This window comes from Triturus cristatus, chromosome 8 (genome assembly GCF_964204655.1).
Source record: "Triturus cristatus chromosome 8, aTriCri1.1, whole genome shotgun sequence".
NCBI classification, from domain to species: Eukaryota; Metazoa; Chordata; class Amphibia; order Caudata; family Salamandridae; genus Triturus; species Triturus cristatus.
The window spans coordinates 221,229,931-221,252,009 of NC_140591.1; the positions used below are offsets into that span (position 1 = coordinate 221,229,931).

The 22,079-nt window shown below is 42.2% G+C and overlaps 1 protein-coding gene across 1 annotated transcript in view; it reads left to right on the forward strand.

Moving 5' to 3' along the window:
* Positions 1–22,079, forward strand: part of HEPHL1 (hephaestin like 1) — a 384,637-nt gene that overhangs the window by 141,976 nt on the left and 220,582 nt on the right. The window contains exons 4-5 of the mRNA XM_085621400.1: positions 15,143–15,316; positions 19,647–19,901. Of these exons, the coding sequence (XP_085477526.1) occupies positions 15,143–15,316; positions 19,647–19,901 (429 nt within the window). The remainder of the gene's footprint in view (positions 1–15,142; positions 15,317–19,646; positions 19,902–22,079) is intronic.

Sequence of the window (22,079 nt, forward strand, 5' to 3'; positions counted from 1 at the left end):
TCAGTGTCTGCATTGGTACATCTGTGGGTGTCTCAGTGTGTGCGTCCGTGTTTGCCTGGGTGTCTTATTGGATGCATTGGTGTTTGGATGGCTGTGCCACTGTCTGCATTGCTGTATGCGTGGGTGTGTCAGTGTCTGCATTGGTAAGTCTCTGGGTGTATCAGTGTGTGTGTCAGTGTGTGCCTCAGTATATTATTTGATGCATTAGCATTTGGCTGGGTGTCCGTGTCTGCATTGGTAAGTTGCTGGATGTATCAGTGTGTGCCTTTGTATGTGTCTCGGTGTGCTATTGGTTTTGAGGTTCTGTGAGTGGGTGTACGAGTTGTTGTGTGGGTGTGTGAGTAGGTGTGTGAGTAGTTGTGTGGGTCTGTGAGTAAGTGTATGTTTTATTTTTAAATTAGAGTCTGGATCCGTCCAAATGCACCCAAATCTGGGAGGATCTGCAGATCCTCGTGTGGGAAAAAAATGTTTTTGGACAATTTCTTGCCCATAAGGCAGTGGTTCCCAAACTTTTTTGACCCGCAGCTCCCTTGACCGATTTCCCGTAGGCTGTTGCTCCCGGTAAATATGTTGCACCCTTAAGAATATTGCTTCCCACGCAACCGCCCCTGTGGCCCAGCCCATGCTACGCCACTGCCTACCAGTATGGATGGCATCTGACTCTTACACCTTGTAGCCCTCATTGTCTTAAGTGACACTTCCTATACATTGACTTTCACATTTATGATTCATTTTCACTATATAATATGTGTGTGATGTAACACACTCCTACACCCTGCTGTACATACTTCGAATGAGTAGCACTGTAAAAGAAATTAAATGCACATTAGAGAGGGTCTGAGTGGAAATGAGAGGCACCATTGGAGGGTGATAGCTAGGCCAGACTGCCCTTAACTGGCATCAGGCATTTCCCTGGGAGGCTGGAAGGGTGTGGGGGGGGGTTGTTTTGTTACTGTGGGCTGGCCCTGCAAAGTTCCTTGCATATCCAGCAGTTTTCAGCCAACAATAAACGTGTCACGGATAACTCTGGTGACTAATGTACCTGCTAGAACGAGATGAGAGTCTTCTTTAGTGACAGTTTTGAATCATCATCTAAGGTAGCACAAGGTAAGGTAGCCTGCTGCAAAGAATGTGTACCAACAGTATTTTATGTGCATAGGTCAGTGGTTTACTGCTTTTGTCACTGAGATTCTTTTGTTACTGTGCAGTTCATAAGTTACATACGTAATCTAGCCAGTGAGCTATGAACTGCCATCAAAGAGCTGCATGCAAGCCGCATGGTACAGGTTATAAAGTTATGCTTTCCTCCCACTGTTTCATTATCCTGATATTGCTAAAAAAGGTTTGTTTGGGTAGTAATACATTCTTATCAATAAAGTCAACGCTAACTACTGTGTTATGTTCTGAATCCTGAGTTTGAGCTTCTTCAGACCAAGCACTCTTACAAAATGCCTACCAGTATGGGTGACGTGCATCCTACACCATGTAGTCCCCGTTGCCTTATGTAACACTTTCTATACACGGATTTACACATGTATGATTCATTGTCTCTGTACGTGTGTGTGATGTAAAGTGCTTTGGCACCCTACACTGGTATGAGATGTCAGATGTCATCCATACTGTTAGGCAGTGGCATAGTGTGGCCGGGGCCACAGGGCGGTTGCGTCGGGTGCAATATTCTTAGTGGTGCAACAGTTAAAAAACAAACAGATTTGTGGTGGGGGGACTCGAGTCATGTCGGTGCTGTTGTCTGCAAGTGCAGGTTATGTTGTCTTGCCTGCCTTTCCCCTCAGAAGGGCTGCACAGAGATGTGCCCTCTCGCATCGCTCATGGCTTTGGGGCCGGAGTTTGCTTGACCAAATGTGCACATTCGCATAAAATAAGTAAACTTTAGTACCAGGTCAGATGGGCCAATAATTTACTTTACCAATGCTTTTTTCTTTATATCCTTTAAGCTATGTTATTTGTAGTCATCAGTGTGTGCTTGTGTGTTCAAACCATGTCTTCTGGCTACAGTAATTCAAACAAACCAATAAACCTGAAGCAGGGACCATACCGGGGCCCTACTCCTAGGGAGGGAGGGGTGACCTTGAGTCACCATGCCAAGGGATGCATTCTCCCTGCTATGATCACAACTAACAACAAAAGGATATCCCTCTGCCCAAATAAGGCGCATTCCTTTTCAACTAAGTACAATTTTCTCCTCTCTAGTAGTGGCATGTTTGACATCCTGATGAAAGCTCTGGATCCACGTGGCCTCATGGTAGAGGCCGAAACAGGTCGCCGATTTATTAGGGTCAGAGGACCATAATATCCTTATCCCAGACCGAGATGTTTTAACTTTACCCAAACAACTGCTTATAAATGGAAACAAAGGTTGGCTGAGGTATTTCAATATATTTTTAGGTACCCCGATCGCAAGAATATTGTGAGTGCTCCATGGAATATAGCCGAGCCCATCCTGGGTGTTGGGGACCAGGATGAGACCAGAGCATGAAGCATGCCACCACTAGAGTGGGTGAAAGTCTAACAAAAGAAAAGGAAACTCTTCCTTTTCTGGGACATCGGACACAGCACTTTGCTGAAAAGGAAAGCTCTGTATTCAGGTAGGGATACCCTTTTGTTGTTAGTACAGTCTCTCATAGCGGATAGGGCTTTTTCTTTAGACTAATGCAACTCATATTTTCCTGTGATTTGCATTAAAAATAAGAAGAGTTTCCATTCCTGTTCTTACTACACCTGACTGCTAGGAAGCACATATGTACTTCTTTTAAACCTGAGCAAGTTATTTTTTAATCCACAATGTTTACTACAGGAACATGGCCACAACGTTTAGATGATGGCTATTTTTGTCTTAAGTATAGAATAAAATTGTATTTTTCAACAAAAAAAACAACAAAAAACACACACACATGTATCCATCGTACAAGCTTCCCAAGACCAGACCTATTTAGGATGTCAATGAATGTTTTAAATCTTTACGGAGGGCAGAGAGAGCTGTTGCACCCTAAAAAGAGTATGCACTGTTCCCCTTTGCTTAGCCCACCTGAATCGCATATCTAATCACGTTTTTCAGGGGCGAATAGGTCATCAGGATAGAATTATAAACATTCTCTGGGCCAACTTGTGCACTAATGATACATTTAAAATAAAAGGTTTGGCAATGAGAATGAAGTACGATAACAAACGGGAGGGAGAATAAAACATGAGCTGGCGAGACTGCGAATGCTGCCTAGGCCATACTGAATGGGAGAACACTATTATATTTGTTTTAACATAATCATCCTTCTACTTGCAGTCCCCCTAGCCCTCAGGTCAGAATCAGCAGATCGGGGGATTTACAGTAATCCAGGAGCATCTCCTCTGTCCAAGACTTAAACTGTAAGTTGTGAATCAGTGGCACGCGCCCCAGATTAGTCAGCTGGCGGGCCCCTCTTCTGAATGTATTGTTTATTCTAAGACTTGATGCAGAATTAACAAGCATTTGCAATGCAACAGGTCTCGCATTTACGCGAGTTTAATCTACTGGCATTGTAAATGACAATACTTTTTATGATGTTTCAAAAACCAAAACATAAATAAAAGGCATTTTCTTTTACAATGCCAATAGCTCAAACTCACGTAAATGCGAGACCTGTTGCATTGCAAATGCTTGTTAACTTCTTTGGATGGATTCTTTTCATTAACTGGAATCTGTACATTTCTTCCATCTGGTGAGATGCAATTTTTTTCTATATGTACTGTTAAAACAGAATGCCCTGCACTAGACCAAGGCAGGAGGAGAGCGCCACATGCTTTGACAGCCCAGACTGGCCCCTTGTCATTCTGTATGTGACAATCAGCCGACATACAGAATGACAGTGGGCGGGGTGGGGCTGCACTTGTGCACAGCCAGACTACTAAGGCAGTCTGGGACTAACTAAACAGCTATTCCAATCAGCACTCTCTGCCCCCTGGCTCGGACTGGAAATACACCTGGCTCCGACCAGCACAGAATTTCAACCACCTCCCAAATACAATGAACATTATGGCATAAAAAACGTTCTGCTTGAGTACGGTGAGCAAGCCCTGAGGCGTGTGCACCTACTGCCACCCAGTGGCCACTACAAGGACTGCAGTCTGCCGAAACAGTCCACCAAAACCTAGCTTCACCACTGAATATCACGGTGCGCAGTATTGATAGCCCAGCAGAACACACAGACTTGACTTCTTGGCAGTTGGCACACTTCCAGAATCAGAACTTCTCGGATCAGATTGCTGTCAAACTCACTTCCTTGGGTAGAATGCCATCCAGTCATCTGATGGACACAAACTACTTTTCTCAAAGTATCCTGGTAACGTAACTATTGCTGTTTTCTGGTCTTTTCCTGGGTATGCCAGTGAAGACCTGGTGAAGTGATTCGTTTCAACTAGCACAGTCTTAATAGTTCAACTATCTGGATTCATTGTTTGCAGGTCTGTGCACTCCACTGTTCCATTTGGAGAGTTTTTCTCAGAAATGTCTTTCTTTGAGCCCACAGAGTGCTCTTGCAGTACTTTTGAATACTCACTTTATTCTTCTTGTTCTTTCTACTCAACAATGCCTGTTCTCTTTATGTAAAACTTTGAGAACTATTACTTAATAATTCTAATGCAGTGGCAGCCATTGATAGGAGTGAAATGCTACTTCTTATCTGTACAGAATTCTTTCATTTGTTATTAGCATGTCCTAAATGATACTTTGATGCATGGTAAGAGAGAAGTTGGCTTGTTTAACCTAAGCTGTAGCACTGCAGTCTCTTTCCCCATCTATCGTTTGAGATTCATAAAGAAATTCTTGGTGTACATTTGCTTAAGAAATTAGAAAAATGGTGGTGATGTTGCAGTATAGGTTTTTTGTGATTGGAGATTCCACTCACAAGCTTTCTGCAGTGCACATGTGGTTATTAGTAGCTTAGAGTGGTTGTACTGCTACAATATAACATGGGGAATTCATCTATTATTTCTGGAGCCTCAGGGTGAGGGTGTCTTGAGAAAATCTTGGCATTGATATTCACCTGCCCAAGGCTGTGCTTAAAATTGTCAGCTTGCAAACTGTGGCCTTTGGCTTCCAGGTTGGTTGTTTTGAACACAAGGGGCAGTATGTTACAACTTTTTCTAACTGAACAAACTCTTTTACTAATAGTTCAGTATTTTGCAGTTACTGCTCAGTCTAGAGTTAGGAATGTAGTTTAGTTTTTCTATACCTGACCAGTGTCTTTTGGCATAATCCACCAGTTAAGGAATGTGTCATTCTACATCTTGGAGTACTGCTTTCAGTCCTGCATGGGTATCCTTTAAATGTAGAATGTATCATTACCTTGAGTCAGAAAATGGCAACACCATTGCTGTAGTCCATTTATGAATAAAAGTCATATTTGCAGTTTGGTGTTCAGACTGTCCCTAGCCCGATGGTATGAGGGAACAGGGTGTTTTTATTCTCTTCCAGTCCTATTTGTGTGTGGCAGTAATTTAACTTCCTTTTCTTAGATGATAGCTTATTGAATGGCGCAGAGTCTGGAACAAGGTTTTTGAATCCAAATTGAATGACTCAATGTCATTATCATGCTCGGGTGAATTAGCAAATGTTATACAGAATTACAGTACTTTGACGCATCTTGTTCATGCCTTCCCTAAGCCTTCCAAAAGGCTATAATATTCTTCAAGTGGCTTCCTGTTCAATGAGGTTTTCTAAGCAAAAGGTGTAGTCCCACATTACTGGCCTGAGCATCTCCTGCTATCTACATAACTGGGCAAGGTCCTAAACCAGTTGGTACTGGACATTTTTGTGTGAAACTTCATGGTAATTGATAGAAGTTGACTTGCATGTTACGGTTGTCAGTGCCTGAGAGGCACTCAACAAAGGGCTAATTAGTTTAGACATTCCACCGTCATGAAATGAAAAGTGTTGCTTGTATAGCGCGACTGCCACTCCTAACGGAGTCTCCTGGCGCTGTAAATAACTAAGGTCAGCTGTATCAGATTAGGAGCTAGATCAGGGCCAGGCAACAGGCATCTGCTTTTCCAAAGATCCATGTCTTTAGAGCCTTTCTAAACTGCTCTTCCTGTTCCGTTGCTCTAAGTTCCTTTGGCCTTTGCCCCCAATACCGTTGCCGATTTCCCTCCTTTGGTTGTCAATTTGAAACCAGGCAGTTAAGCAAGTTTGCAGAACTAGATCTAAGTGTCCTCGCTGTGATATATGGATTGAATCTTGTAGAGAGGTATACAGGACCCAGCTGGTGGAATGCTCTGAACGTCGTCAACAGTAATTCAAACAAAATTCTTTTATGAACCGGGAGCCAGTGAAGGGTCTTCAGGGCGGCAGAGGCAGACGCTCTACGAGAAAGCTGCTACATGCTGTACTACTTGTAGTCTCCTCAGGGTAGCTTTATTAGATTTATCTTAGATGGTTTCTTTGAAAAGAGATTATGCTGCACCATAATAAATGTTGAACTTCCACAAAACTGGTACTTCAGTCATGGGATTTATGAGGACAGCGAGTGATTCAGCTATTTTTTTGCGGGTGGTGGCACTGAAGTTAATTGGCATTTTGGTCACTTGTGGCATTAGCTGTTGTTGTTTCCCTCACCTACCACTTGAGTAGTTTGTTCCGAGTTAAGAGACTTGGTAATGAAAACTAAGGTGTTCTCCTCTAATTGAGAACTGAAACACTGGGCAAATCATCTACTGCTCTCTGGGGACCGTCTGGTTCAGACAACACAACATACCCAGATCATTACCACTTGTGTAGCAAAATGTCTCACGTTTGTCCCTAGTTACAATTCTAACCACCTACCGATTACCCACTCCATAGTTATCCTTCACTTGATTCATTCATTCTAGACATGGGCTAGTTCATGTTTCAAGCTGTTAAACATTTCTGCATTTTCTGTCTGCTCTATCACAAAATTCTCTTCTGCTATCCCTAGGGATCACTGTGTAGCTTTTAGCTTTACTATTCCTGTCATACATTTATTTGACCAACTCTGAAAACAGCAGAGAGCTTATTTTTGCTCTAAACAAAGTTAAAGTAGTAATAGCTTTTCCAGCTTGGCTCTACTGAGGTTTTATCAGTCTGAGGTCCCAGGTTGATTGATTCTTTGTGTAGTCTTGGTAATCTCTCCCCAAGCCCCATCTTTGTATTAAGGAACTTGGTCAGAACCTCCTAGTGTTGTCCGGTGAAGTACAATATTGCCTGTAGGTCTACAATACCTTAATATTTGCTATTCTTCTGCTTTGCTGGACTTCCTGTAAGAAATTCCTTTGGATTGGGAACCCAGAGACGGTCAGCATGGTCAGTTTTCTTCATGCCGGATAGTGCCATTCTTTTACTGTCAGTGTAGCATGCTCCATCCAGTTCTCCTTCAAGATGGGTTTCAAAGCACATAGAAAGTTGGTAGTAACTTGCATCCAGCTTGGGGGATTTTACAGTCTCTCTGAAGGATATGGAGGAAGCAGATTACTTATTTAAGTGATCTTCTGGTGGAGTATACTGATGCACAGGCAAATAATTTTCGAATTCTTCATCGCATATTTCTTATATCCAATTGATTAAATATGCTTAACATTAACAATTGTGTCTCCATCCCCAGAAGTTTTGATTAGAAGTTGACACTTTTTCCCATGCCTGCTTGAAGTATATTGTTATAATATAGTCAGTTAGAAAAGTTCTTAAAAAGATGGTATGGTAGTCGGCTACATACCAAACCTACATTATAGGGGAAAAACCTTTAAAATTCCCGGAAAAAGTTGCATTTGAAAGAGTATTATGCTTTTTTCCTTAAAACCTAAAAAGCTCTGAAATGTTTGATTTATAATTTGGTACGCAGCCATAACTCCCCTCAGTTTGATAATTCTTAGGAGGAATATTTGGGGAGGTCTTTCTGTTCAGGGATGAAGTAATATGTAATGAAAAACACATTTGTGGCATTGGCAGTTGTCAGAGGTGCCAAAGCATACCTAAGACGCAAACCATTTTATGTGAATGGCTAGAATCTCCAGTGAGGGTTGGAGGAGTTCAATGCTGTTGGTTGCCTCAAATAATTTTTTTCATTGGAGGTCGATCTTCCAAGGTTATGAGCAAAGCAAATCCTTTGAAATGGAATGCTGCACATGGAGCTATTGGGTCTGTTTTGCATAGGATGCGGATGAAAGGAGTGTAGAAAGTGATGTTTGGGAAGTATGGAGGAGAAAAGATATGTATAGATTTGATGTCCAGTGTGAGAAATTTTAATAAGTCTGCGTTTTGAGTTGAGCTTCAGCCTGTCTGGTGGTGTTCATTGGAGGTGGAAGTGGATTGGGATAGGTGAACATTTTAAGCATGGCAGAGAGGGCGTCCAGCAGAAGAGCACAGAGTAGACTACCAAGATAGTTGATTAGGATTAGGAAATTGGTCAATCATCCCATAAACTAAATGAAAGAGGAGGTGTTGCCAGGTTTTGTGTACATCAACATTAGGTTTTCTCAGTTTGGCCAGCACTACATGGTCATCATTCGGAATGTTTCAAAACAATAAGAGTAGGGAAGGCCAGTGACCATGTCATTGGCCAGGGTAAGAAGGTTATCAATTGTTGACTACATGGGTCAGTGAAAAGCAATGAGTTTTAGCTAACTTTAGAATGGGCATTTGCTCAGATGGAGATTAGAGGATAAACGTTCATTGGATGGTTAAAAGCAAAGGGAGCAACGAGCAAGCCAAGTAAGAAAGTGGATGGGGAGTAAAGGTTGTCTAAAATAAATGGTCTGCTGCAAATGAGTATGATCTAGAATCAGAAGTATGAAGTAAAGTCAATGTCTGGTGAAGGACTGCCTAGGAGTTGTGAGTGGAGAGAGAGGTTAGATTAGAAGGTTGTAGAGGGTGTACGTTGAGGATGTGTATGTAAAGATGTGAGGAGGTTTTAGTAAGTTAGTGTGATCTAGTCCAGGACCCTTATAAGGGCTTTGAGTGATTCTCTTAAAACTCTTTAAGACGTTCTTCAATCTGCTAAACTGCAGCTAGATGCACTTGGTTTCGAAGACCTGGGATAGCTGCATGTACAAGCAGCTGTCAATCCTCATCTTGTTGGCATGGCAAGCACACATCAACAGCATGGACTATGAGATGCTAATTTAGATTTTGATTTGGACTACTCTAGCCTTTTTTGTCTTGACTCATAATATCTCTCATCAGTCAACCATCACAAAATTTAATTAATGTATGATGCACTCCACTTTTTGTCCACATAATGCCTCTGATTGATATTAGACGCTTTACACATACTTTTCAGATGTAACAAAAATAACAGAAAATCGGACTTGTTCGTTCATTAAGGGTCAGTCTAGCAAGAGTTAGAACTTCCTGGAAGAATAACTGAGTGCTGATCAGAATGTGGATGAAAGAAAACTGGTTGGGGCTTCTTCGCTCAAAGACTGAAATATTCAACACAAGGTCTCGTCACCCTTTCCTTTTTGCATAGTTCTACTTTCTTGGCTTTTGTAAATGAGTATGAAATACTGTTTAAACGTGCACTATGTTTGAACTCCCGGGTCACACACATTAATACATTCTGTCTACAGTAGGATCAGCTTGATAATAAAGCACTTTACATTTATTTATTTATTCACCTTATAAAGTGCATAGTGACCTGAAAGGGCATTTCCAGCACTAAGAATTGAGAAGATCAGAGTGAAGACTAAGAATGTTAATTGATACACATATCCGTGAAATCCGGCACATGGCGAGAGGCATATCTGACCACTCCCCGGTGTGGGCTCATTTGGAGCTGGGACAGGAAGGAGTAGGTAGGATAGCCCCCATAAATACATGGCTTCCCTGAGACTCCGGTATACGTAATGCCCTACTGCAGGCCATGGACCTGTACTTCCAGGAAAATTAGGGCACGGTTGGCTCCCCCCAGACACTATGGGAAGCATTTAATATGGTGATTCGAGGACAGGCGCTTTCCCAAATAGCCGGAGCGCGTATGGATAGATTGAAGGAACTGGTGACAGTGGAAGGCGAGGTCCTCAGTCTAGAAAGGGAGCTCGACGAGGAGATGACACAGGAAAGGGTCCATGCCTTGCAGCTTAAACAAGATGAATATAAAGTGATAGCCATGGCGAGGGTGAGATCCTTAGGGAGGGAAACGGAGAGTAGGGTGTATGACCTCGGGGACAAAGCGGGCAAGCTCATAGCCTGGCTGGACAGGAAAGAACTGACATCCAGACTGGTACCTGAATTGATTGATAAAGATCGCCTATCCATCACAGACCCTCAGGCCATTGCCAACATGTTTGCTGCCCAACATCGTAGCATATATAGCACGTACAATTCTCACATGGAAGAGGATTCCCAGTCCCTGCTCAGGGACATTGCCCTTCCTGTCCTACAAGTAGATGAACGGGAACTATTAGACAGTGACTTCACTAATGATGAAATTGCGACGGCGATCAGATGCCTCCAGGCGGGCAAGACATTGGGACCAAACGGCCTACCAATTGAACTATATAAACTTGCGCCGGACAAACTAGCCCCACCCCTGCGTTCCTTGTTTGCAGAGAGCAAGAAGCAGGGGATGTTACCGCTAGATCAGCGGATAGCCACAATCATTACCATTCACAAAGAGGGCAAACCCAGGACAGACTGCACATAGTACAGGCTCATCTCTCTTCTAAATGCTGAACCTAAAATACTTGCTAAGCTACTGGCTAACCGCCTCGTAAAAGTGATCAGTGGCCTAGTATACCCAGACCAGTCGGGCTTCATGCCACAACGAAATACGGTCCTGGATCTCCGTAGAGTGCATGGCGTGATGGGAGAACGGGACACGTTACAAGAGACAGCAATTATAGTTTCACTGGATGCCTCAATGGCGTTCAACACCATTGAATGGCCTTACCACTTTGCCGTGCTCACAAAAATGGGATTTGGAGAGGGGTTTATTCAATGGGTCAAGCTCCTGTATTCGGAACCCCTGGCGCAAGTTGAAGTGAACAACAAAAAATCTGCAGTCTTCCCTCCTCCTTTTTGCTCTAGCCCTGGAGCCCCTGGCGGCATGGGTCCGCAAAGACCCGGTTATATGCGGACTAAGATGGGCTCCATCATGGGAAGACCGCATCTCGCTTTACGCGGATGACATCCTTTTGTTTCTAGCCGCTCCAAAAGTGTCGCTGATTGCAGTGTTCGATATTTTTGCGATCTTTGGCAGATTCACTGGTTACTCCATTAATTGGGGTATATCTCATATCTACGTTCTGCACGAGAACCCACCCGCTGTACCTAAGGGCTGTCCTATCCAAATCACCACTATGGGCTTTAAATACTTGGAGATACACGTGATTTCAAATCCTCAGCTCTGTTATGACCGTAACCTACTGCCACCATTACAAAGATTGAAGCGGGATGCCACCTCATGTAAGGCACTCCCTCTCTCATTGCTGGGCAGTGCGGCACTCTTTAAGATGATGTCCCTGCCCCGCTTCCTCTATGTGCTGCAGAAATACCCAGATCCAGTGCCCGCTCTCTACTTTAAAGAAATCGAGGGCCTCCAGAGGGAATTGCTGTGGGGAGGGAAACCTCGAATCTCACTCAACAAGTTCACCCTCAACTGGTATGACAGTGGGATCAGTCTCTCAGACCTAAAGAAGTATTACTGGGTGGCACGCCTTGCAGCCATCACTCATGGCACATATCGTCGAATGGACGATCCGGGATACACTATGGATCGATAGCTCCTCCCAGGTGGGAACTATAACAGGGCACTTTATTCTAGGCCAAGGCGATTTCCCCTCACCGGGCCAGCAAAACACTCGGTCCAAGTCTGGCACACAGCCACCAAGAGTCTGGGATGGGAACGGAAACTAACACTGGCAACACCCCTCTGGGACTCCGAGAGACTAGGTGACCTTTGGAAGTCGAAAGGCTTTGATAAATGGGATCTCATCGGAATCTCGACTATTGGGGATATGTGGGTACAGGGCGACGTGGCGACCTTTGCTTCTCTGCAACAGAAATATGAGCTTGCCAACACAGAAGACTTAAGTTACCTACAAGTCCGTCACGCACTACAATCACACCTACCCAAAGGCTCTTCTCCCCCAGAATACACACCTCTCGAGGATAGACTGCTCGATGGCTACTTACCAGAAAAAGTGATCTCCCTCACATACAAAAAACTCATAAATAACACAGCAGACTCTCTCCAGGGCACCAGGGCACCAGGTCACCAGGGCAAAGTGGGAAAGAGATGACCTTGAACTGGACGACGATGAACGGCAAGAGGCACTGACCTCCCCAAGGGAAGTGGCTATCTCGGCCAGGTTACGACTAGTCCAGCTTAAAATCTTACATAGGGTGTACATTACTGGACCCTGCCTGGTTTGAAAAGGGAGTGCTGAAGGGGGAGAATGCAGAAGGCAATGTGGCTCTCACGGAACGTTTATGCATATAATATGGGAGTTTGATCTTATTCAGAGGTACTGGCGTCAAATACGTACAGTTCTAGATGAAGTGTTGGGACTGGACATCTGCCTTGAGGCAAAGAGATGCCTACTAAATGTTTTGGAACCCACAGATTTGAGCGGAATGGGTAAGATTTGGGTAACGCTGGGCCTCATGTTGGCAAAAAGGAATATCGCCCAGCAATGGGGAGCCACTACTCCACCAACTATCATGGAATGGAAGGAAAGCATGGATTGGTGTATGATCTGAGAAAAGACTGTATATATTGCGAGGGGCTGCCCTAAGAAATGGACACTAATCTGAAAGGCTTGGAACACGTACCGTGGAGAGATCTGTAGTCCGCCACACAGCACTAGCTCAGATGACTTGTCCTCACCATAAGAGATGTACCCCCTGATGTACCACTGCTTTCATTCTGCTTGTCGCTGTGTATTGTCAACATGTCACCAAATGAACTCCTCCTGTTTGTAACATATTTACATGGTTCATGTTTCAGTGCTGATTCTTGTTTGTTAAATAAAAAGAATTATAAAAAAAAGAGAATCTTATTTGATAAATTGCTAGCCATTAACTAACTCACAAATAACCTTGTTTTTAAAGATTCCAGAACTGTAGGTAGGATATCTCTGTTCCAACAGAGACTGGAAGTTGATTCCATTATTACACCCCTTAGTAGTGGCCTGACACTAGTTTTAGTCTTCTTGAGTCTTGGTACTCTCAAAAATTGGTGATAGGTGATTTAAGATTTCTTTATGTTGCATATCTCATAATTGTTCGATTTCAGAAAAATTGGGCCTTGCTGATGTACTGCTTTGTGACAACGAAAGTTTACTAACTGATCCTTTCATCTGAGGCCCAAAACTAGCCTCCCAGCTGTGCTTTATACCACTTGCAGACTTTGTAAATATCCAAGGAGACTCACAAGAAGTTAGTTCTCATTTTCCAGGTGCAATGTTATTCAACTGAAAACACAAAACCATTGCATTTCCAAACCTTTGACTCAAATGGAGATAGTGTTTGTTCTCATAGGACATATCGTGTGTGGGCACTCCAGACGTTTTTATTGGGGGAAGTAGAAGTCCGAAATATCATGGCAATTGGGATTTTGCTATTGGCTGCAACTTTCGGTGTTTTTCCTGAAATTGTGTTTTGTATTTCCTTGGTTTTCGCTTCTAGTGGGACATTGTGGATAACAAAAGTGGTGTGTTGTATCCGCCCCACACCTCCCTGGATACCACGGTTATCAAGCATTGATCTCTTGTCTTTATGGAGCCATGTGTTTAAACACATGGCCCCATAAAGATAAGAAAGAGCTTCACGACAGCCGTGAAGCAGGCGAGCCAGTCCGGCTCGGAGACAAAGGGCGTGAACAGAAAACTCTCATTTCCAATGGCAGGCCACCGTTTACCATAATACAGTGACGCCGGCTAATGGAAATGAGGGGCGGGGCTTAAAGCCCTTTTCTGAAAGTCCTCTCCTTCAAAATCTCTCACGGAGGCAGAGCAGGGCTCTGCCCTGCAACGCACGTGAGACCTAAAAATGGCTCAGATTCTTAGGTTCACTGGATTCGAGTTGACCTTGGGCCCAAATATTGCAGCCATTCCTCATGGCAAATTGCTGCAATGTTTATGTTTCAAAATGTTCCTTAACATGGTTGCATTTTGGCATCTTTGTGTCCAATATTCTATGCCCCCCTAAAACACATGTGGCTTGCTGTTCATGATGGGTGTGGCAATACATTTTTGTCGCTCATTCACAAATATTATTCGATTTTTCCAAAAGTTATGAATTGCTAATGGGCTTATGAGTATTTTGAAATTCTGGGTGATGGTGTGTGATTCCTTTCCTTAAATGCAGGTGCATGGTCAGAAGCCATAGCCCAGTTCTTAGTTCTGGATAACACGTGTTTGTGGACAAAAGTATATACATATCTATCTCTGTAGAGGAAACGTCAGGTGAACATAGTGGTAGGTAAATTTTCAATAAAAAAAAAATACCTGCGTAATTCTTGTCACCATTTTATCTTTAACATTACTATCTTGTAAATTCAGCTTTGTTTTTTTGTTTTGTTGGGGGGGGGCAAAACCCTTGATCAATCTGCACAAGTGTCCTCTTCGTGGATTTAGAATTTTATATAGCTTTCTGTTATATAATGTTTTCTGCTTTAAACCATAGCTCTGTCACCTAGTTCCCCCGCATAGTGCAAGAACTTAGAAACTGAATATTTACCACTACTTTCAACTATGCATTCATAAAAGAGCAAAATAGATTTCCCTCTCAGCCTGTCTTTGTAGCACAGACATGAGGGTATTAAAAGTACATATTACTTGCACAAAGCTTTACTTTATTTTTCATATTTTAGATGAACATCAATAGCCAGATTTTCATAGAGCGTAGACGAGTAATCTGTAAACCCAAGATAGCCTAACAATCCCCAACATTTTGGGTAGAAAGAAAGGGATGCAACTTTGGCCTACATAATATTTGTAGAGGGTTATAAAAAGATTATGAAAGCTTATGAGTGAGCAGTCCCAAATATCAATGGAGGGTTTAGCATTCTGGAGAGAAAAGGGGTGAGCATTATGATGGTTAAAAAATGGCATTTCGTTTCCAAAAAGGCAGGGAAGAGTTTTTCAAGACTTTCCAAATGAATCCTCATTGATTGTTGTTCTGCTTTCTGTGTAGGGATCCTCGAAGGGCGTAGACTTGGTCGGACTGATGTCGATAAGGATTTTGTCCTTATGTTCAGTGTTGTGGATGAAAACCTCAGCTGGTACCTTGATGAAAACATGAATGTCAATGGTCTACAATCAGTCGACAAAGAAGACGAAGACTTCATGGAGAGCAACAAAATGCACGGTAAGTGGAGAGCAATTGGAACTTTATAAGTAGTGTGGTGGAAATGTCTGTTGATAGTTCATCAACCCTCCCCTGAGGCATTGTGTATTAAGTAAATGTCAATAAGTGGCCTTGTGCCTTGTAGCTGCAAAGTAAAGATGGGACTAGTGTTCCTTATGATAACTGCCATCTGTTGGTTCAGCTGCTTGACTTGGGGTGCTGTCTATGGAATGCTCAATTGTACATTTAATGAAGGTTCTGCTAACTTTGTTGAGATAAAAGATTATATAAGTGTGCATGTTGTGAAATCGAGAGTCACCCAGCACTTAATACAATATTTCAGTTCTTTGCCAGTGCACTCATGAGCATTATAAATGTTTCTGTAGATGCAAATGCAGGGAGCTGTCAGGAGGGTTACACACCCCACAGACTCTGGCTCTTAAAGTCCGCAGTTTTGTTTAAAGTACTTTACAGATTGATAGTTCAATAGCTGCATATCTTCACACCCGTGAATCGGAAATTCTGTCTTCTGGTACTAGTAAAGGGGTGAACAGACCTGATGGAACAGAGAAAAGTGGTGCTATGTTGGACTCTCTATGGATCCCATTTTCAGTTGCCCTTCATATTCCAATCCCTGTGCAAACTTCTGCTTTTTCAGTAACAAAAGTTGTATATTTCGCAATAATGATGGCAAATACTGCTGCATGTGGATTTGCATTCATTCTATTCAATTTAGTTCCTGTAAAATGCTATGTTCACCAAGCTACTTGGCGCTAGCATTAATATGCATTACTAAAATGAATACTTTAGTTGTTGCCAGGTTAAACAAACGTCTTCGAGAGTTTTATAATATGAAGAGGATTGATTCGGTCAAAAGATAGATTGGTAGGGAATACCAGATCTTTACTACTGCCACTGAAAAAGTTCTGCCCCCAAATCTAAACTTTTTGGTAGATGGAATTTTAGCAAGAAATTGAGCATTTGATGGAAGACTGCATGTAGACGCGTACCATAAAGACATTTAGGTGAGGAATTCTGGAGTTTGGCTGTATAGGATTACTGGTGATTTGAAAATAATCCTTTGTTTTATTGGGAGCCAGGAGCTGCTAAACAATAGGTATAATATGACCACTTTTGGAGGGCGTTGTGGTAAGGCATGCCGCAGCATTCTGGATTAATTGCATTTGATGTTTGATTATGTCAGTGGAGGCCAGATAGCGAAATTGTACAATAGCGTTTATTATAGGAATCTGAGATTGGGCATCAATGAAATGAAGCAATGTTTGTATGAACTTCGGCTGCCAATAGCAAGTTTTGGCCGCTTTGATGACTAATTTTTCAGATAAAGGTCATTGATGATATCTATGCCCATGTTTTGAGCACAGACACAGCTGTTGGGCAAGGCCCCTTTTGTGATATCCAGTAGAACAACTTTGATGAACAGGATTCTTCTGTTGTACTTAGTATCCCAGTCTTAAAAGGATTTAGCTTGCAAAGTATCATTGAAGGGGTACTTACAGAACCGTGCTAATGATATCTTGGACGCCAGATACCTTTCTCTGGCATATTATAGTACAGCCTTGGCTTTATGAAAATGCACTTGAGCCTGGTAAAGCCGAAGATCATCCAGGCCACATGGCATGAGGGTAACTTTAGCTTTAAAACTAACTACTTCTACTTGACTTATAACAACTAAGATATTGCAACATATTCTGAGGATTCCATCATTACCATGCTGCAGGATGTAAAATAATTCACATAACTCGTTTAGAAGAGGTGTGGCGCCGCGGCCAGGGCGACTGACTCTGGAATCTGGGGATCACGGTTCGATCCCCGGCGCCGGTGGCAGATTAGCCCAGCACCACTTGACTCTGGGCAATAGCTTGCTTAATCTTCCCGACGGCCCCCAGCGCCTAGAGACCCTTGCGGGTGTTTGTTCGCGCTTTACAAATGTGGATTATTATTATTATTATTAGACGGAGCCGAGGCTGCCCTTTTCAAATGTAAAACATAGAATGCAGGAAAATCAACTTTGCGAAGGGAAAAGGCATTTTTCAGTGGGTCCAGAAACTGCATTCAAACTTCAGACAGTCTGCAAGTTCATAATTTGAATACATTTTGGTACATTTAGTTTTATATACACGTTAGTGTGTTTTTTAATGTTATATTTGTAATTGTTTATAAGGAATGAATATAATCATGTACGTTATTAAAGCTTTCCTTTTGAAACTCAGAGTGGTTTATTTTGCCTGGAAAGGCATTTCTGTCGTCAAGCAAAGGGTCTTCTCCAGATAATTAACTTTGGAATAAATCACAGGCTCCAGGCTGGAGCTGAAAAGCACCCAAATATTAATTAACTAAAATGTTTCTCCTCTCCAAACGCATTTTTTTGTATTAAAAAAAAATGAAAACAGTTTTCAAAACTGTAGCATTTACAGAAATGGATGACTGTCTCTCCATATTTTGTTTCCAGGGGAGGTGGAGTCTACTTCAGCTAATGGTTTCCAGCCTCCGAGTAACCTGCTTTGCTGCTGGAGGGGGGATGCGTGCTGGCCTAGGTCAGCATTGTGATGCTTAAAAACATCATCAAAGCGGCTTTTCCCCCCATAGAGGGAAAAGTTAAATTAGAAATCGCCCCATCACTAGCCCAGCACTGCCACCTGCTGCAGGGGAAGAAGAAAATGTGCAGTGGGAGAAAAAGAAAACAGGAGTGATGGGAATTCAGAAATAAAATCATCAAACCGGATACCCTGTGAGGTTTCAAATCACCCATTCCCACAGCAGTGTGAGAGAGCCACTCCTTGACCCCATGGGTATTTGGGGAAGAGTAAAACCACCACAGAGAATCCCGATGGCTTGTCGGGCACTGAATCACCCACAAGAAAGACTGAGTGCTTTAGTCCATAATGAGTGTTGCGTTGACCACTGCTCTCGATGGTTGCCTTGGATGACTCACTGTAGGAAAGGAGTAAACTTCAAAATCTTTGCTAGGGAAAAGAAGACAAGTCCTCGGAAGCACAGCTGCTGGACTGGAGTCATACGTTGAGACTTGCTGATTGGGAGCCCCATCGACTCAAAGTTATTTGTTGCCTTGAACTCATTTGGTAACTATTCAATACCTTCAGACAACATTGACTATAGAAGTACAAAAAATTATATCTGCATAGTCCATTAAGAAGATCTACAGGGGCCTGTAGCAGTTCAGCTAGCACTTGGAGATCCTTTATTGTGTTGCTGTTGAAGTAGATCTCTGCTGAGCTACTCTGCATCCAAACCTCGCACATCCGACAGAGTATGAGCCAGAAATAGGTTGGCAACTCTCCTTCACTACTCCCATGAAACATTTGCCACCAGTACTTGAATAATCATAGAATTTTTAAATCAAGCAATTTAAACCTGGGAAGAACTAGGTTTTTAACCACAAAATGACAGACCTTAACTCCTACCATCTCACCACTGCTTTGTTAAGAAAGGGTACCCAATTTGGATATTAAACAAATTCTTTGTCTTAGAATGAAGGCTATAACTTCTAAAGAAGGATGTTTGGGAGTCAGTCTTTTACCACCAAACTCTAAACGAGCATGGCTATAAAGCAGTGTTTCCTGTTGATCCTCCCCAACACCTATGAGTAATTTCAGTGAAGTCTTCCAGTATTCAAAGCCATGCATCCAAGCAGTGATCGCATAGTTTGCTGGTGAAAAGATAGAAAGGCGTTTCTTACCACATATACAATTTTTCTGTTCAGGATAGTGATAGAAAATATTTGAATAAAGTAGGATTTGAAATTCAAAGATATCTAAATAGGGATAAACAAACGTGCCCATTGGCCTCCAACCTCTAATCAAAATCTCCCATTTTCCCTTTATTCGCAAAGTTCCATCCCTGGATTATCATAGTTTGTGCCCCCAAAAAATCTACAGTTCAGGAAAAAACTGTCCAAGGTAGGTTTTGCTTTCAAACTATATGCTTTGGTCCATAACAAATCTCTAACAATTTTTAGTTGTCTAAGTCATAAACCCTTCATCAGGTGCTGTTTTATATTCTGAACCTTTCATTAGGTGTAATCTCACATTCAAAATATTTCATAAGGCGTATTCTCATGTGTGACGTCAGGGCTGGATCCATGCTGGATAGTTAGGATAACCACCTACGGTATAAACGTGCTTCACTAAGATGCAACAATTATGTTATGCGGGAATCAGAAAAATATGTCATGGATCCGACATTGTTTTAAATGCAGTTCAAAACTCTAACCTACTTTTCAGTCTGACCTAAATATAAAGAACAACTGAGGTGCTGGCACCGCAGAAACGTCACTCTATCATATGTGTATCTTGTGTTTTCTTTTAAGCTATCAATGGCTACTTGTATGGAAATCTACCAGGACTGGACATGTGTGCGGGTGAACGCGTGTCCTGGCATTTGTTTGGAATGGGTAATGAGGTTGATGTCCACTCTGCCTATTTTCACGGCCACACCATCACCAACAGAGGCCACAGAGCTGACGTGGTCAACTTGTTTCCTGCCACGTTTGTAACCGCAGAGATGAATACATGGAATCTTGGAAATTGGTTGCTGAGCTGTCAAGTTAATGATCACATACAAGGTAAACCTACTTACAGATAATTTCATAACATAGTTGTAGACAGAAAAATTTGTACTTTTTGCATCAATGCATGGTGCCCATTTATTTTAATTACAGTGTGGTTGTTGTATATTCCTCTCCACTACCATAAATGCTGAACGTATCAGAACCCCCCCACCTCCCCTCCAACGCACCATGACTGGGAAACTGGAATGGCATTTTGTAAAATGATGGAAATTTTTTTTTTTACAAAGCGTGTGGGTGTAAAACAAAATTTGAGGAAATATGGGGTTGATGGGAGGAAATGGTGGGATGAGAGTAGTAGGAACGATCGTATGCACAGGGAGGTAGCTGTCCTGGCTATCTTTGATATCCGAAAGGGAGAATTTGGAAAACTGTTGATGGACATTTTGTGAACTGAACACAGTATCTGGAGCGGAGAGGGATTCAGTATGAATTGTGATCACTGTTGCTGACTCAGTGTTTGATAGCTGTCATGATAATGTAGGTTTGTTACTATGTTGATTTCGTACAGATAAACAAATAAAAATAAATATAAATATTTTTTTTTAATAATTGCTGATTGTAAAACCCAGTGTAGTGATATTTCAATGCTGTTTTCTGAATGGTGCTGAGTTAGTCGCTAGCACCTATTAGCTGCTCTGCTGTTAGGGAGATACCAGAGGGAGCAGTGCCATTGGTAGTGCCCTGAGAACGAGATCCAGGCAGCGTTGAAGAGTTCAGCCTTTCTGCTGAAACTGAGGGAAGTAGTCTTCTCTTTTTCAATACTGCGGTATGCACCTTCTTCACCGCATGCATAGGTTTATTTGATGCCAGGAGTGTGGATGGGACTCTGGCCAATGCTGAGGTAAGGAAGGATAAGCAGAGGCCTCAAAAAAGAAAGTGAGAGTCAGAGAGGAGTTTTGATACGGGGTATGGACATTTCCACTGATGGTTTTTCACTTTGATTGCTGTTGTTAACGAGCCTCTTTCTCCATGGAGACAGAAGGCTGTTAAAGTAAAAGTAATGACCAGTGAAGAACGTGTCTCCGTTGTAGTTGCTTGCCCAACGGATGGATGGGATGCTCTTTTCCACTCTGGGTTTGTCTCCCACCTCTTAGGTTAATTTCTACCTATTACTTATTTATCCAATAAGAAATACCCATCCATTCATAAGTGGTTAGAAAAGTGTGTACCCTAGAAAGTTAAATAATAAATGAGAGAGTGAAATTCCTGCATTCCTATTCCTTTTGACCTGGATCAAGTTCTGTGACTGTAATGTGATGCAAGACTGCAGTACATGTGATTGGTCAGTGTTGGTTACAGGTGTACCTAAATACATTTACTCCACTGAGTAAATAGCAGCCCCCTTCTACAATCCAAAAATTGCCTAGGTGCTTGTCTCCAATGTTTGAATCAAATGGTATTTTTTTTACCATGTATACAAACTCTGTCAGGTGTCTCATTGTAGGATGTGACAAACATTTTGCGTGGTGTACCCCCAGACCTTTGCATTAACTGTTTGTGTTGGCAGTAGAACTCTGTAGACATTATTCCTGCTAACCAGTGGTAAAGACCTTTGCTGCCCCTTTCAAAATAATGAAATTGATATATACCCCTAATTGGAAAATGTAACTTATTTATAAGTTCCTGGTATATGGTGCAAACTACACCCAGGGTCTGTAAGTTAAATGTCACTAGAGGACAGCAGCATCCATTGTGCCAACCATGACAGTGTAAAACAAGGCTTCAGGACTAAAGCAGCTTTTAAACTGCAATCTGACCTGTACAAATAAAACCTTTTGCAGATCCAATCTTTTCCTTTTAAATATTAATAAGTCGCCCTTTAATATGCCTTACTGCTCATAAGGCAGGGTGCATGGTATTTAAAAGTAGGATATATAGAAAATTAATGTAGACATGTCCTTACAGTGAAAAAGCCCCAAAACTATTTTCACTGCAGCAAGGCTGGCTATATCATAGGAAAACACTGGAATGTAATATTACATTTAATAATGCTATCTCTAGGTGGGAAACTGCTAAAGCTTTCATTCTTGGACTCTTTGTAGTATGTATTAAAAGCCAATGCACTGGTGAAGTCAGATTTTTAATAAATATTAAGGATAAGGTACTTTTAAAGTCCCCTTTTCCCCTGCCTAAAGCCTCTGTAGGCTACTTTGTATCAGCCTCAAGCTGCAG